The sequence below is a fragment of the Cyprinodon variegatus genome, unplaced genomic scaffold, assembly GCF_000732505.1.
Source record: "Cyprinodon variegatus isolate N-32 unplaced genomic scaffold, C_variegatus-1.0 Scaffold231, whole genome shotgun sequence".
NCBI classification, from domain to species: domain Eukaryota; kingdom Metazoa; phylum Chordata; class Actinopteri; order Cyprinodontiformes; family Cyprinodontidae; genus Cyprinodon; species Cyprinodon variegatus.
The window spans coordinates 264,951-277,706 of NW_015150684.1; the positions used below are offsets into that span (position 1 = coordinate 264,951).

General features: G+C 41.7%; 1 protein-coding gene across 6 annotated transcripts in view; it reads right to left on the reverse strand.

Moving 5' to 3' along the window:
• rere (arginine-glutamic acid dipeptide (RE) repeats) overlaps positions 1-12,756 on the reverse strand; it is a 159,471-nt gene that overhangs the window by 36,982 nt on the left and 109,733 nt on the right. For 4 of the 6 annotated variants that reach the window (XM_015381312.1, XM_015381313.1, XM_015381314.1 and 1 more), the window contains exons 4-6: positions 7,010-7,115; positions 4,820-4,916; positions 3,383-3,487 (exon numbers count right to left, since the gene is read on the reverse strand). In XM_015381312.1, the coding sequence (XP_015236798.1) occupies positions 3,383-3,487; positions 4,820-4,916; positions 7,010-7,115 (308 nt within the window). Of the gene's footprint in view, positions 1-1,296; positions 1,554-3,382; positions 3,488-4,819; positions 4,917-7,009; positions 7,116-12,756 lie in introns of those variants that run through there. The other 2 variants (XM_015381317.1, XM_015381316.1) reach the window with 2 other exon arrangements.

Sequence of the window (12,756 nt, forward strand, 5' to 3'; positions counted from 1 at the left end):
AAAAAAATGCTTTGATCCTGCAAGAGTCTTCAGAGATGTGAGCAAACCCATACCAAAACGATTTGGAGGATTTTCCTTTAAGATGGAAATGCTTCTAATGAATGGAATTGGCTAATTTCCCTTGATCAGCAGGTCAAATACTGTAAAAAAAAAAAAAAAAAATAAGTTCCCGCACTTTATTCCATATTAAAGCAAACAACTCTCACCATTTTGAGTCTACGATATCATCGCAGTAGGTATTCTAACAGACACCTTTAATGCAATAAAAAAAAAAAACATTATGGACACAAGCTCTTATTTTAGTGAGCATATTTTTTATAATTGCTTATAATATATAGTATTTATTCACTTTGTTGCATTTAAAAAAATGCAATAATTAAAGCTTTATGACCCCTTTAAGTATTAAAATCTATAAATAAAAAAAGAAACAAGCTACACATCAAAGAAAAACAGAAATGGATGTCTAAGAGAAAAACACTGATGTGTGCTAGAGAAATAAACTGCAAAACTTAACAGATTCATATTTGTAACACAGTTAGTCATTCAGATTTATCCTAGAGTATTTTTCCAAAATGGGTAATTTGGAAAATAAAAGCTATCCAGGAGCTTATAATTTAATTTCCTGCACCACTTAATCGTGTTTATTTATGTTTCCCCCTAATAATCCTAATAAGCCTACTGCTAAGTGCAATAAACAATGTTAAACCTATCTCTTTATTCCCTCACAAATTCAGCTTAAATTCAGCATTAGCACACAATCTTGTCAAGTAATTAGAGGCTTACGTCTAAAACCCAAACAACGTGACAGTCAGAGCAACTTGCTGTGTGAGTGTAATCAAGGAAAAGCCCCGCCCACGCTATCAATTTCAGCCAATCAGAGAGCCGGACTTGTGGCACACTGACATAATTGCAGTCCGGCTAAGACAGAGCAACTTAAAGGTATTAAGTATTAGTAAAGCCGAGCCGGTGGAGTTTACTACGCCATGTCAGCTGGGGCTGTAAAATGGAGCCCGTCTCATAGCGCTACGGTCACCCAGCTGGGAGAACATGTATCGGCTCGGTTCTGAAGGTGAGCGCCGCTACAAACACCGCGCATTTAGCTGGACCTTCATAGGAGCCTATTTAAGGCGCGTTTCCTCCGTTACTAAAGCGGGATGCAGAGCTGCGGTGAGGGGCTGAATGAAAGGAGCAGGCTCTTTTCTTCCTCCCCGGCGCCTGACAGCGATGCGGGGCAGCGAACATCCCGCTTTAACCGCAGCAAAATACGGAGAGGAGAGGAGAGGAGAGCGGACCTACCTCCGGGGGCTGAACAGGTCGTCCATTTCTGACATGGAGCCCCGAGGCTGGGTGGTGACACCGAGTGCGCGGCGCTCTCCCCCCTCCTCCTCTCACACCTATTCCTCAAAATGGAGAGGCACGCATCCGCCTGCTGCCACGGAGAGGTGCTCACTGAGCTTGTGCTGTGACCTCAGCCTCCACGCACAGCGTCAACAGCTCCACTCGCTCCTCCGTGGGTTTCTACTGAGCATGTGCCGCGACCTCACACACAGAAAAAAGCCCGTAAACACAGAGGGAGACACGCGGGATGTGGATCCATCCCTGCGACGCAATCATGCTCCGACTACCCAACGAGGAGGGAGGGGGTCTTCACCGGCAACCCCCCGGTAACAATACCAGGACTGCTGTTAATGCAACATGATAGATGCTCCAACCAACACATTCTAACTGCAGCTGCTCTTCTATAATGCGCAAAATCAGCCCTTCATAAAGGGAATTCCTTAACATCCAAACCACCTCTTTACTGCAGTCTATGGAAAACAGAAACCCCCCCAGACTCTGAAAACGCTGCTGTAACAACAGATGTCAGCATTTTCCAAAGGACTACTTGGAAAGCAATATTTGATGACTATTACAATCATGTGTCCTGGATTCATCCTCTGCAAGCCTGTAGGATGAGGAGTCCCTGCAGTAAATAATCACACCGATCACAGAACTGAAGCATAGTTTCCGCTCAGATTCTAATGTGCAGCTGTTATTCTGATTTTACATTAGATAATTGATAATTTAACAACATGAAAGCCCTTAGCACTCTTTCAGTCCCACAGCAAAAAAACAAAACAAAAAACTAAATTCTTTACAAAAAATAACCAACATTTTAACCAACTAAAAACCTGTAATTGAATGTAGTTTATTACAGTTTTATTACACTATTATTATTATGGAAAGAGAAATGAAATCGATCAAGATCCATAAAAAAAAATTTGAATAATTGGTATTTGGAAAGAAAAAGAATCCACTTGGAGATTTAAAAAAAAAAAACTCAGTGTACCAATACTTCTTTCCATTCTGTAATGTGTCACAATCCGCTCCAAAAACAGTGAGAACAGACCAGTAATTAAAACCTGGTGCATAATTTAACTAATCTAATCAATGACAAAACAATTTAGAAGCCACGGGGGTTTCCCCAGATCCTTTCCCATAATTACGCTGCATTAGGATGACTCTTTGTTTACTGATAAGATGATCAGAGTAATGAGCAGACGCTATCAATGGAGTATTTGCCCACAGTCAAAGAAGCAGGAAGGAAAAAATAAATCACACTTTTCTTGCCATCTATTTGTTTATAGGAATAGTAACAGAACACCGATACTCCTGGGTGTTAAAAATATTTTGTTTAAAATAAACCACCCGCTTTAAATATTAAAGACATCCACAGATCTGCTTTCATTTTTGATGTTTAGCTGCAAATCAATCTGAAACTAAAGAACCAATTGCCATAGAGAAGATGCATTTGATAGAGTTAGCTTTTCTTTGTAAAAACCCTTTGGAATAAATTCATTACCTTGTTATCATGTTAGATTATTGCTGTTTTATGACAACTGAAAGTAAAATAATCATTTTAGTCTCTTACTGATATTAGTAAAATATTTCAGAGTCACACAAGTAGAGGAAATAAAACTTACAGCATGCTCTCCTGATCATGTTGGTTGCTCTCAGAGTGAGTAAAATGGGTATTTTCTCAAAAGTATTCACACCTTTAATATATTTTGTTTCGGCCCCCAAAAATTGAAGTTAGATGTGAGAGACAAACAAAAATTGGTGCATTTGTGTAAAGTAGAAAGAAAAAAATCTAGAAAGTTCAGCTCTGGTCTAAAAAACATAAGAGTTTTTCTGTCAACACGTCCTATAACCTGAGCAGTGGATCCCTGCAGCTCCTCCAGAGTTACAACATTTTATTTTAATTTTACAGTTTTATGGCTTTTTTTGTGTTAATCCCAATAACATGGAGGTTTATAACCATGGCATAAAATAACATAAATGGTACTGCATGAGGAACCATTGTAGTGGATCAGCAGGGGGTGAACACATGGCAGCAGCTCACCTGGTCTCTGGGTTGTATCCCAGGATGTAGAAGAAGGAGTCGATCCGAGCTCTGAACTCGCGTGCAGCAAAAATGTCAGAGAAATGGGAAATGTTGCATTTCCCCCTGGAAGACAGAACGCAAAATCTTAAGACAACAATATGACAAAAAGAAGCTGTAATTAAAACCTCTGTAGAAGTTTATTTAATGGAAGCAGCAGGTTTTTTATTGTCTGCCAGCGAGTGCTGACGTATGATGAGGCTTCAAGCTGTGTGCCGAAGCCGTGCACATCTACCAAACATGTCTGCTTCAACTCATCGCCTGCTGCTGAGGTGTTTGAGACAGACGCCACTGAGATCTAGACAGGTTTTCAACCTGCCTGTCTGCCTCCCCCCACCACCAGGAAGATCCCCCAACCAGCAAAAGAGAGAGAGAGGGGGGAGGGGGGCTGAGGCTCTGACCACATCTTGATACCATTTCCCGTTTCCAGCACCCTGGTGTCTGACTCCATCAAAATAACAGACATCACACGCATGTGGAGCTCGGCTTCCAAGCACAGCAACAGTATCTTCCTCTCCCTGAAAAGATTAAAGGAGGCTAGGGCAGGCCTGCGTCGCAGAGCTGCGGCATTACAGCATCCCACTGGAATTCCCTCCCGTTTATCTAAAGCCCAGAGAATAAGTCAAATCAAAGGGAGCTCTGTGTAGCAGAGGTTGCCGCTAATTTTCCCTGAAATCACTGGTTTCTGGAAGACATGGCTTTACTGCTCACACATGGTTCTGGTTAAAGATAGAAAGGAAGGGGGGGGTAGGAGGGGAAAGGAGAGGCGCAGAGAAGAGATGGCGGCAGGGACAAAGAGTGGTTATTGACTACGCCTACATGCTTTCCTGCTGATATTAAACAGGGGTGCCATCAGCTGCACAGCAGAGCTGCAGACAGGTGCGTCATTAGATTGCTATGGCATAATAAATAAAATGGGCTTGGACAGTTTATATCCTTATAATCTTAATAACCCTGGAGCATCATTTTAATGGATTAAATCGGGTGTGATAGGTAATGCAGTTTTTCTATCAAAACGACAGCAATGTAAACCAGAAAAAGCAGGTATGAAAGTGTTGCTTTAACCTCAATCACGCCTAACTAATAAAATAAAAATCTTTCTTTTGTTTGAAATGACATATCAAGAATCAAATATTATTCTTCCAAAAATTACCCTGATAATTTAAAATTATACAAAATAATTTACAGTCCAGAGACAAAGAACTGTGAGATCTAATGGACAGTAGGGGGCGCCACAAAAAGAGCAAAATAATAAAATATTTAAGATCCTTCATTTAGAATATTTGCCAGATAAACTTTAGTGTCAGAAGACAGCTAAGTTTAAAAGCATCCCATAGTGACAAAATATAATAGTGAGAGCCGTGAATTTCAAGCACTGCATTGTTTGTGCTGTCGTACCTGAGAGCAGCAGCATGATATGTGTCCACATAGTCCGAAATGAAGAGTTCTCGACTCCTGACCACTGGGTCTGTGATGACCAGCTCACGACCAGAATCTAGAGGAAGGAAAGCAGGAAGATGCTCAAGGACAAGTTTATCATCTGCATAAAACAATAAACCCATTAGTATATCACAAAGAAGCAACAAGGAGGAACGACTATCTTTTTAGCATCTCATTCATTAAGTCATGAGCAAAGTGTTTTAAAAAAAAAAATCAAAGCTGTAAAGCTTCAACTTTACTAAAATTATCTTGGTTCTAGGTAATAGAGATCTAGAGGAGACCTAGGGCCACCCTGCTCCAGCCTTGAGACAGTAACTCAGAAAAACCAAGGGTTCCAGCAGCATCCTCTGTGGAAGTTCATCACTCAGAGGCCAAAAACCCAGTGGAGGAAGAGATGCAGCGATCAGGTTTTTAAATGTTCAATACAGATTTCTGGGGTTTTTTTCTGCTTTGATTTGCTAGTTCTGAAATTTGGTTTTCTTTCCAAAATATACAGGACAAAATTTCTGTTAGTAATAACTTGATCATACATGGAAAATATGAGCTGCAACGTTCCTTCATAGGGGTATTTGTTTTTTGTTACACTTTTTATTTCCAGTTAATTAACATTTTTATATAATAATACATACATTTTTATTTGGATGTGCAAATAATTTATGTTTCTATTTTAATCAAGAAGTTCCTGTTGCATTTGGTCTGTTTTTTCTAGCTTTCTGTAACATTTGGGAATAAAAAGTCCTCTAGAAATATTTATTTTTTTGCTGCTTCCTTGTCAAAGTGCAAAGTTCTGAGTTTTTTCTCATCGTAATTTTTCAGACCTGTTTTTTTTTAAATTTCCTCAACATTTTTTTTTTTTTTTATATTCTGGATATTTTAGCAAAATAATTCACTTTAAACGCTGGTGCAGTCATTTTATTTGTGGGTTCCCAATCCTGGCATAAGGCAATTTGGACTGAAGAAGACATGAACAAATAGTTGCCACAATGCTGTAGTCTTACTGCCATCCACTAGAGGGTGCCTCTGTTCATACTTAAACAGAGCCTCACTACTGTTTGTAAGAGAAGCAGTCGATTTAAAGTCCAGTCAGGGATTATATATTCAGGTTAATGGCAACAAGGATGCAGAATATATTTTATGTGGTTGTGTTTGTAAATTTAAACACTGGATAAACTCCTTAAGGTAGTTAAGGAGGACAGAAAAAGACATGAGAGCAATAAACACTGTAACGGCACAAAGTCTCTACCGGCACAGGTTGTTACATTACACATAGAATTATATCACAGTTAGTATTTTATTGAAACAAAGAGGCAAACAGTCTGACAGTGCATTAGAGCAACATACCCTGGCTTTTTATGAGTTTCCTGTCTCATAATCTGAAATTATGACAGTTTTCTGCATGTTTTATGAATCAACTTTATCCAGAAAACACCAAGCTTTCTGTTTTCTTATATATTTTGAATATATTTAATAATGTATCAGAAAACATTATTTTTTATCCAGTCAGTATTTAATACAGCTGAATACAGTTATTTCAAATATAATGATTTAGTGCTTTCTAAAACTCGGCGTATTGTAAAAAATATTAAGCACTTCATGATACGGAAAGATCCTTTATAAACAAGAGAAAACTCAGGTTTTTAAGAAAATGGCCGCTTTTTAAGTAATTGTTAGCTGAACGAAAATGTTAATCAATTTGATACATCATTTACATCCCTGCTAGACGCATGTCCATCTTTCTTTTTTGTCGTTGGATTTAATATCCAGCAGCTAACTGTGGCTGACAGAGCCCATGTTCAGTGGACGAGTGTGTGTGAGTGCGTGATGAGTCCTCTGGCACAGGCGGTGTAGAGAGTGCATGTGCTTAAGGGCCAGATGACACCGTGGGTTATTAACACTTGACAGTGCTGCTGTCAGGCCTAAGGGAGTGTTACCCGGGGAACAGCACAGATCCACAGGATTGGCTTGGCTGCCTGGGATGGTGTCATCTGGTTTGTGTTTGAGATGGGATTCACAGCCAGCTCTCATATCACCCAATAGAACGGGAGAACGCAGACAAGCATGTGTGTAAGGGTGGCGATGCACAGAGATAAGGGTATCTATTTCTGTGCGGAGTGTCGATGGGTTTTAAAGCCCATGACCCGCTCTTACCGTTCTCATTGTTGCGATCCTGCACCAGGTGCTGGTACACGGAGTCGGGCACCTCCGACTGGCGGTAGTACCATTTCACATTCATCAGCAGATGGTCCCGTTTACTCTGAAACACACAAAGAGGGAGGAAGAGAAACAGAGCGAGTGAACAGGAGACACAGAGAGCTTCCACAGCAAGATAAACAGACATCATTTTGTTTGATTACAACGTCACAGGCTGGCCTTTTTGGCAAGCGGAGGCTAAGGCCAGATGCATTGTTCATGACTAACATGAAAGGACGCCAAAAGGCCTACAGAGAGAGTGAGTCAATTAAAAAGGGATTGCAGGGCATTTAGAAATTTAATTTACTAAACAGTGGTGGAGGAAGGAGGTAGAGGGTGGGTCACTGGTTTCTTTTCCTAACCTAATAATAATAAATATGTCCTTAAATAAGCTATTAAGACCATTCTTGAACAGGAACAGCATATTCTCCCTTTGGTTCCCTCTTTATTTTTCTATTGCTGCCACCAACTGGCCATTTCAGGAAGAGCAAGTCAGAAAATTCATGTGATCTATAATTCAGCCAGCAGGTGGCAGCACTTCGGCAAATAAAGAGTCTTTCCAAGGCAAAGGGAGAAACACAGACATGAGGAAGGAAAGAGAAAAGGGAGGGGGTTGCACACAAATCATAAAATCTAAGACCCATGCTGAGGTGAAGGATGAAAAGGGCAAAATACTGTTTTCATTTCATGATATGAAACTTTTATTGGACCTTCCTATTAAGCCTAACAGAGCGTCACAGTAGCTTCAGAGAACACCAGAAGAGGCTGCTTTCGACTGGGTGCAGGAATGCGACGCAGTCCTATTAGCCTGAGCCATCTTGATAAAAGATTCGTGCTGCGGCGCACTGACCGAGACACCTGCACTACCTGCAGACAGAGGCGAAGATATGCAGCAGGGCAAAAGGTTATGGTAATCAAAGACAGGCTCTTAACATTCAAGCCAGTCTGTGTGTGAGGTCAGGGGGAAGATATTTAAAGCCAGCATTGTTATGCTATGTCACTGAGGGAGGAGATGAAGCACATGCAGCCAAGTAAATCATCACCTCCCTGAAACCTCGAGCCCACCTCGGTTTTATCCATTTCCCTCCCTTACTTCTCACTACAGCCATTATTTTCCCCTCCAACACATCTTCATTTTATTTTCTGCTGTTTTTCTCTCTTTTCTGAAAACTTGGAGGAGGGGAGTGAATAAGTGAGTCTGGACGTGTTAAACAGCAGCTGGCATGCAGTCAGTCAGCTGCATTTACTGCTCTGGATGATTACAGGAGCATGCACGCCACATTGTGCAGCCACACACAGGCTCTTCTTGTGATTCAACAGAGACCCAAACTGATAGAGTGAGACGAGCCCCCCTCCCAGCACACATACACACTGTGCTTGAAGAAATGTGTGCAGTGACGTCATCTCCCAGCAGTAGGCCTACCCACCCCAACCTCTTGTCTTATCCACACGGCTGCCTTCTAGGACTAACAGCAGAACGAGTTGTTATCTGGTGCTTATACATGATGAATCATTTAAGGAGACTGTTAATGCTACCTCTGTGTCTCATTCTCTGCCTGCCTAAATCACAGCAATCAAAATGAAGCAGTAGATTTGCAGTTTCTGTCGTCAAGGAACTCATAATATCAGACAAAGGCTGCTGTTAATACAGGAAGCAGCTTAGAAGGGATGATTTAGTTCATTAAGGTTATCAGGTTTTTCAAACTAATCTGGCCCAGATGGAAAAAGTAATATTTCTTTAAACTGGACTTTGGAAGACTCTGTATAGTCCAGACCTAGTGGGGGCTTACCAAAACTAGAAAGAAAAGATGTGATGTAAGAAAGACTAAAAATGTTTTACGTGAGATTTTTATTTCTCATAGTGGAGCAATCCTACCCTGAAACTATCTGTAGTTACAGCAGGATGTTTAGTAAAAATATAGTTCCTCTTTAGACATTTTTAGTTAATACAATTATAAACAAAAAAGGCAAATAGGGTATCAAAAGGTGCAGGTTAATTAGGAAAGCCATTTTCTTTGAAATCTTCATACATTTCAGGTAACCTTTGATGTTAAATTTCATTGATGATCTCAAACATCAGGACAAGAAATCAACAAGCAAGGGATTCCTTTTCACACCATTGTAGGGCGAGTGGAAACATACAAGCACATTTAGAGGGTTAACCTAGACATACAAAAAGCAGATCCCAAATGTTACTTCCACTATAATCAGCGTCTTTGTCACTGCAGAGTAGCTGCCACTCAGCAGAGCAGGCTGCAGCGTTAAACCTCTCGGGCAGAAAGAGGGAGGGGAAACGGGGAGAGGAAGAGCGAGTGTGCAACATATGGAGCACGTAGTGGGAGTTGAGCTCAGCGTTCAATTATCGCAATTCTATAAACATGTGGGTTGGAAAAAATGAGTAGATAACGCAAGGAGAAAACGAGGACAGATGACAGACAGCTCGGGCCTGACAAACAGAACCGACTCGCTGCTTTGTCTGGGTTTTTCCTAAGCCTGCCGCAGAAAATGACAGAGGGAGAACGTATAAGAACCACAATGCTGAATTGATTAGAGACATTCCACATTGCCCCATAGAGAGTTGAGGATGGCTGAGCCTCGCACAATGTCAGACATCTTTGTCTGTCCTGCCAGAGGCTAAACACAGCGCTGCCCTCCCTCCACATGGGCCATAAACCCTGGGAATGCTTTTGCACAGGGGCCAAAGGCTTTACTTACCCACTACTGAGAGGAAGAAATAAAACAAACAAAAAAAATGATTGTGCAAACAACTGGAGGTGATAAAAAGGGCAAAGTAAGGATAGACAAAGTAGCTGGATTAGATCTGGAGTAGTATGACCATCTCATTTCCTCAGATGTTAAATGAAAACCGTCCTCCTACTGCTTTACTGAACCCCCCCAGGGAACAAAGCCACCCCTTTATGCACTGAGATGATATAAATCTGACAGTCATGCTTTGGGGGATCAACACAATGGCAACTCCTCCCTCCAGTGGCTCAGACTGGCCTGTGGCGCTCTTCAGATTACTCATCAGACAGGGATTACAGCAAGGCAGGGCCCTTCCTCAGAGAGTACGCATTAATAGGTTCAAACATATACTTGGTCTGTCAAAATTTTCTCTAAAGAAAAATAAACAAATGATGCATCCACTTCAGAGTTACCAGCAGCTAAACAATGTGTGAGACAGTTAATTCAGCCTGTGACCAGCTAAAGGTGGCTGGTCCCTTCACTCCATAATGGCCGTGCAGCCTTCTTTGTGTGGCTGCATGTGTGTGCAGTCAACTCTGGAGGTAGGGCCCCCTGAATGCAGCCACGACACCACAAAGATGGAGGGGGTGGGGGGTGGTACAAGAGGTCAGCCTTTATAAGTGCTGTCACTAAATGTGAAAAGAACCAGCTATGTTATTTAATGGGGGAGCTATATAGGTGTATACAATTAAAACATGGACTCTGCCTTTAACTCCAAATCACATTCTATTTAGTAGCTTTTTGTTTTATAGAGCAAACAAAGCAGCTGGAGCAACAGATTTATGGGTAAAATGATTAGCACAGATTGAAACTCTTAAAGACAACAAGCCATTTGTTTTAGAGCAAACTTCCCTTCTGGGTACTCTTCACATTTCTGCTAATCTGAACATTTTGGGATTTAAATAAGACAGTGCTGTTTCTATTTTTTACCCAATTAAAGTCCTACACATTTTTCAACATACCAGCCTCTACTTCTAAACAGTTCTCTGTGCTTTAGGTCCATGGATTGGACGGATGGAGGGATGATGGACCAACAGGTATGGGGAGAATGGATTAATGATGGGCGGACATTGATGGAAGGAGGCGATTTCTGGACAAGAAGAAGTACAAATATGCCAAAGTGTTCCTTAGAAAATGAAACTTCAAACCCTGGAACCGTCATGAAAGCTTAAAGTTTAAAAATATGTTCAGCCCTCCTGCTTTCTGCTGAAAAACTGAACTCAAAGGTGACAGGCTGAATGAACAGCTGACACGCCTTCATTGAAAATACAGGTACATTTAAAAGAGCTTCTTCTCATTTCATTTTTAAACGCTTTACTGATGTTGAAGAAGGTGAACTACTCTGCTTTTAGTCAAGCGTGTCTCATACATAGATAGCCCTTTTAAAGTTTCTTACATCTTCGGAATTTCTCCAACTACACGTATAAACACCTTATTGATTCTGAAGTTATCTTTGCGTCTTCTTCTCTTAAAAAACAACGGCATTCAGCATGAAGTTTCTGCAAAAATATTGTGACGATTCTTCGTCCTTTGATCCATAACAGGAAAATATGAATGGTGGGCTCACTGCACTGGAAAGAGATGCAAATCTGATCAGCAGCTCATTTCTCTGGCATTATGGTTTTATTATTGGACACACATTTACATTTTAGGAAAAAACTTTTGAAAACCTTCCATCTGCTCTGATTAGCCAAAAAAAAAAAACAATGTAAAGAGTTATTACACATATGGATACCAGCTGTGGTATCAAAGGAGTTACCAAGCTTGGGTTCAATGTGCACAGTTATGGTTTAGCTTCGATGTCATGGGATGGATCAGACATCGATGAAGGCGTCGGGATATTCTCTGGGTGAACCATGTGCTTGGAGAATAAAGCTAACATGCTGGTTGGTGTCCTAAAGTTGTGCAAAGTAAAAATACCTGCGAGTTTCTCTCAAATTTGCTGAAGCCGTTATTTAGAGAACTGCCAGCGGTTACAATCTGGAAGCTGAAAAATAAATCTGATGCCATATTCTCCCAGCCCTCGGCGCATTACTAATGGGGCTTTGCTTTAAACAATACCAGATCCTCCAGCTTCCACACGACAGCCTCAGCAGTGCACCTTGTTAACAGGAAACCTCTGTTTATTTTCTGTGCTTTCCAAACACTCTCCTCTTCCTCTGCCAAGTCTTTTTGAGACCCACCACCTCCACCGTCGGCACACACGCTTCCTGTAATTGGTGACAACAGCAGCCAGGATCTATGACTTCCTTCAGGAGCCTGCAACCAGGAATGAGGAAGCTCAGATAGATCTCAAACATAGACACAGGAGATGGCGCAGAGGGAGACGGAGCAGAAAAAGAAAAGAAAAAAAAAGGGGGGGGGAGGTCAAATAGACAAGAGCAGCAGGCGAGACTCTGTTAGGAAGGAATGCCAAGCAGTTCAGCTCTGTTAGGAAGCTGCAGAGCTTACAGCTTAGTTAGCTAATGCCCCAGGGGTAGGAGAGCGTTTGGTTTGTTGGATCAGGGCTGGTGGCTGTGTGACACTGACACAGGGCTAGAAATGGCAGGGAGGGCGGCGTGTGGGAATGTTCACCTTGCCTGTCGCAGGGGAAGAGCAGGCACGACCGAAGAACAAAGGCTGATTGAGGCATTTGGAGGCTGAGATGAGATCTGGGAGGACTAATCTGCTGCTCCGACATGATAAGATTAGAGAAGGGAGGGCAGGAAAAGCTGGCTGGGAAGATCACACATATACTTGCATAAACATGCACAGTAAGATGATGGATCTGATTGGAAAGGTTTTCCACCCCTCCCTCATTTTCTCCTGCTCTCACCGAGACAGAGCGATCTGCCAGCACACCAGTGCTCAATAAGCACTTCCATCTGGACGATAGAACACCAGCGTGCGCTCTGAAAAACCTGCATATGTGTGGCCGTGTATGCTGGCAGGTTACAAAGGATCTGCTGTGGTCGAGCAAT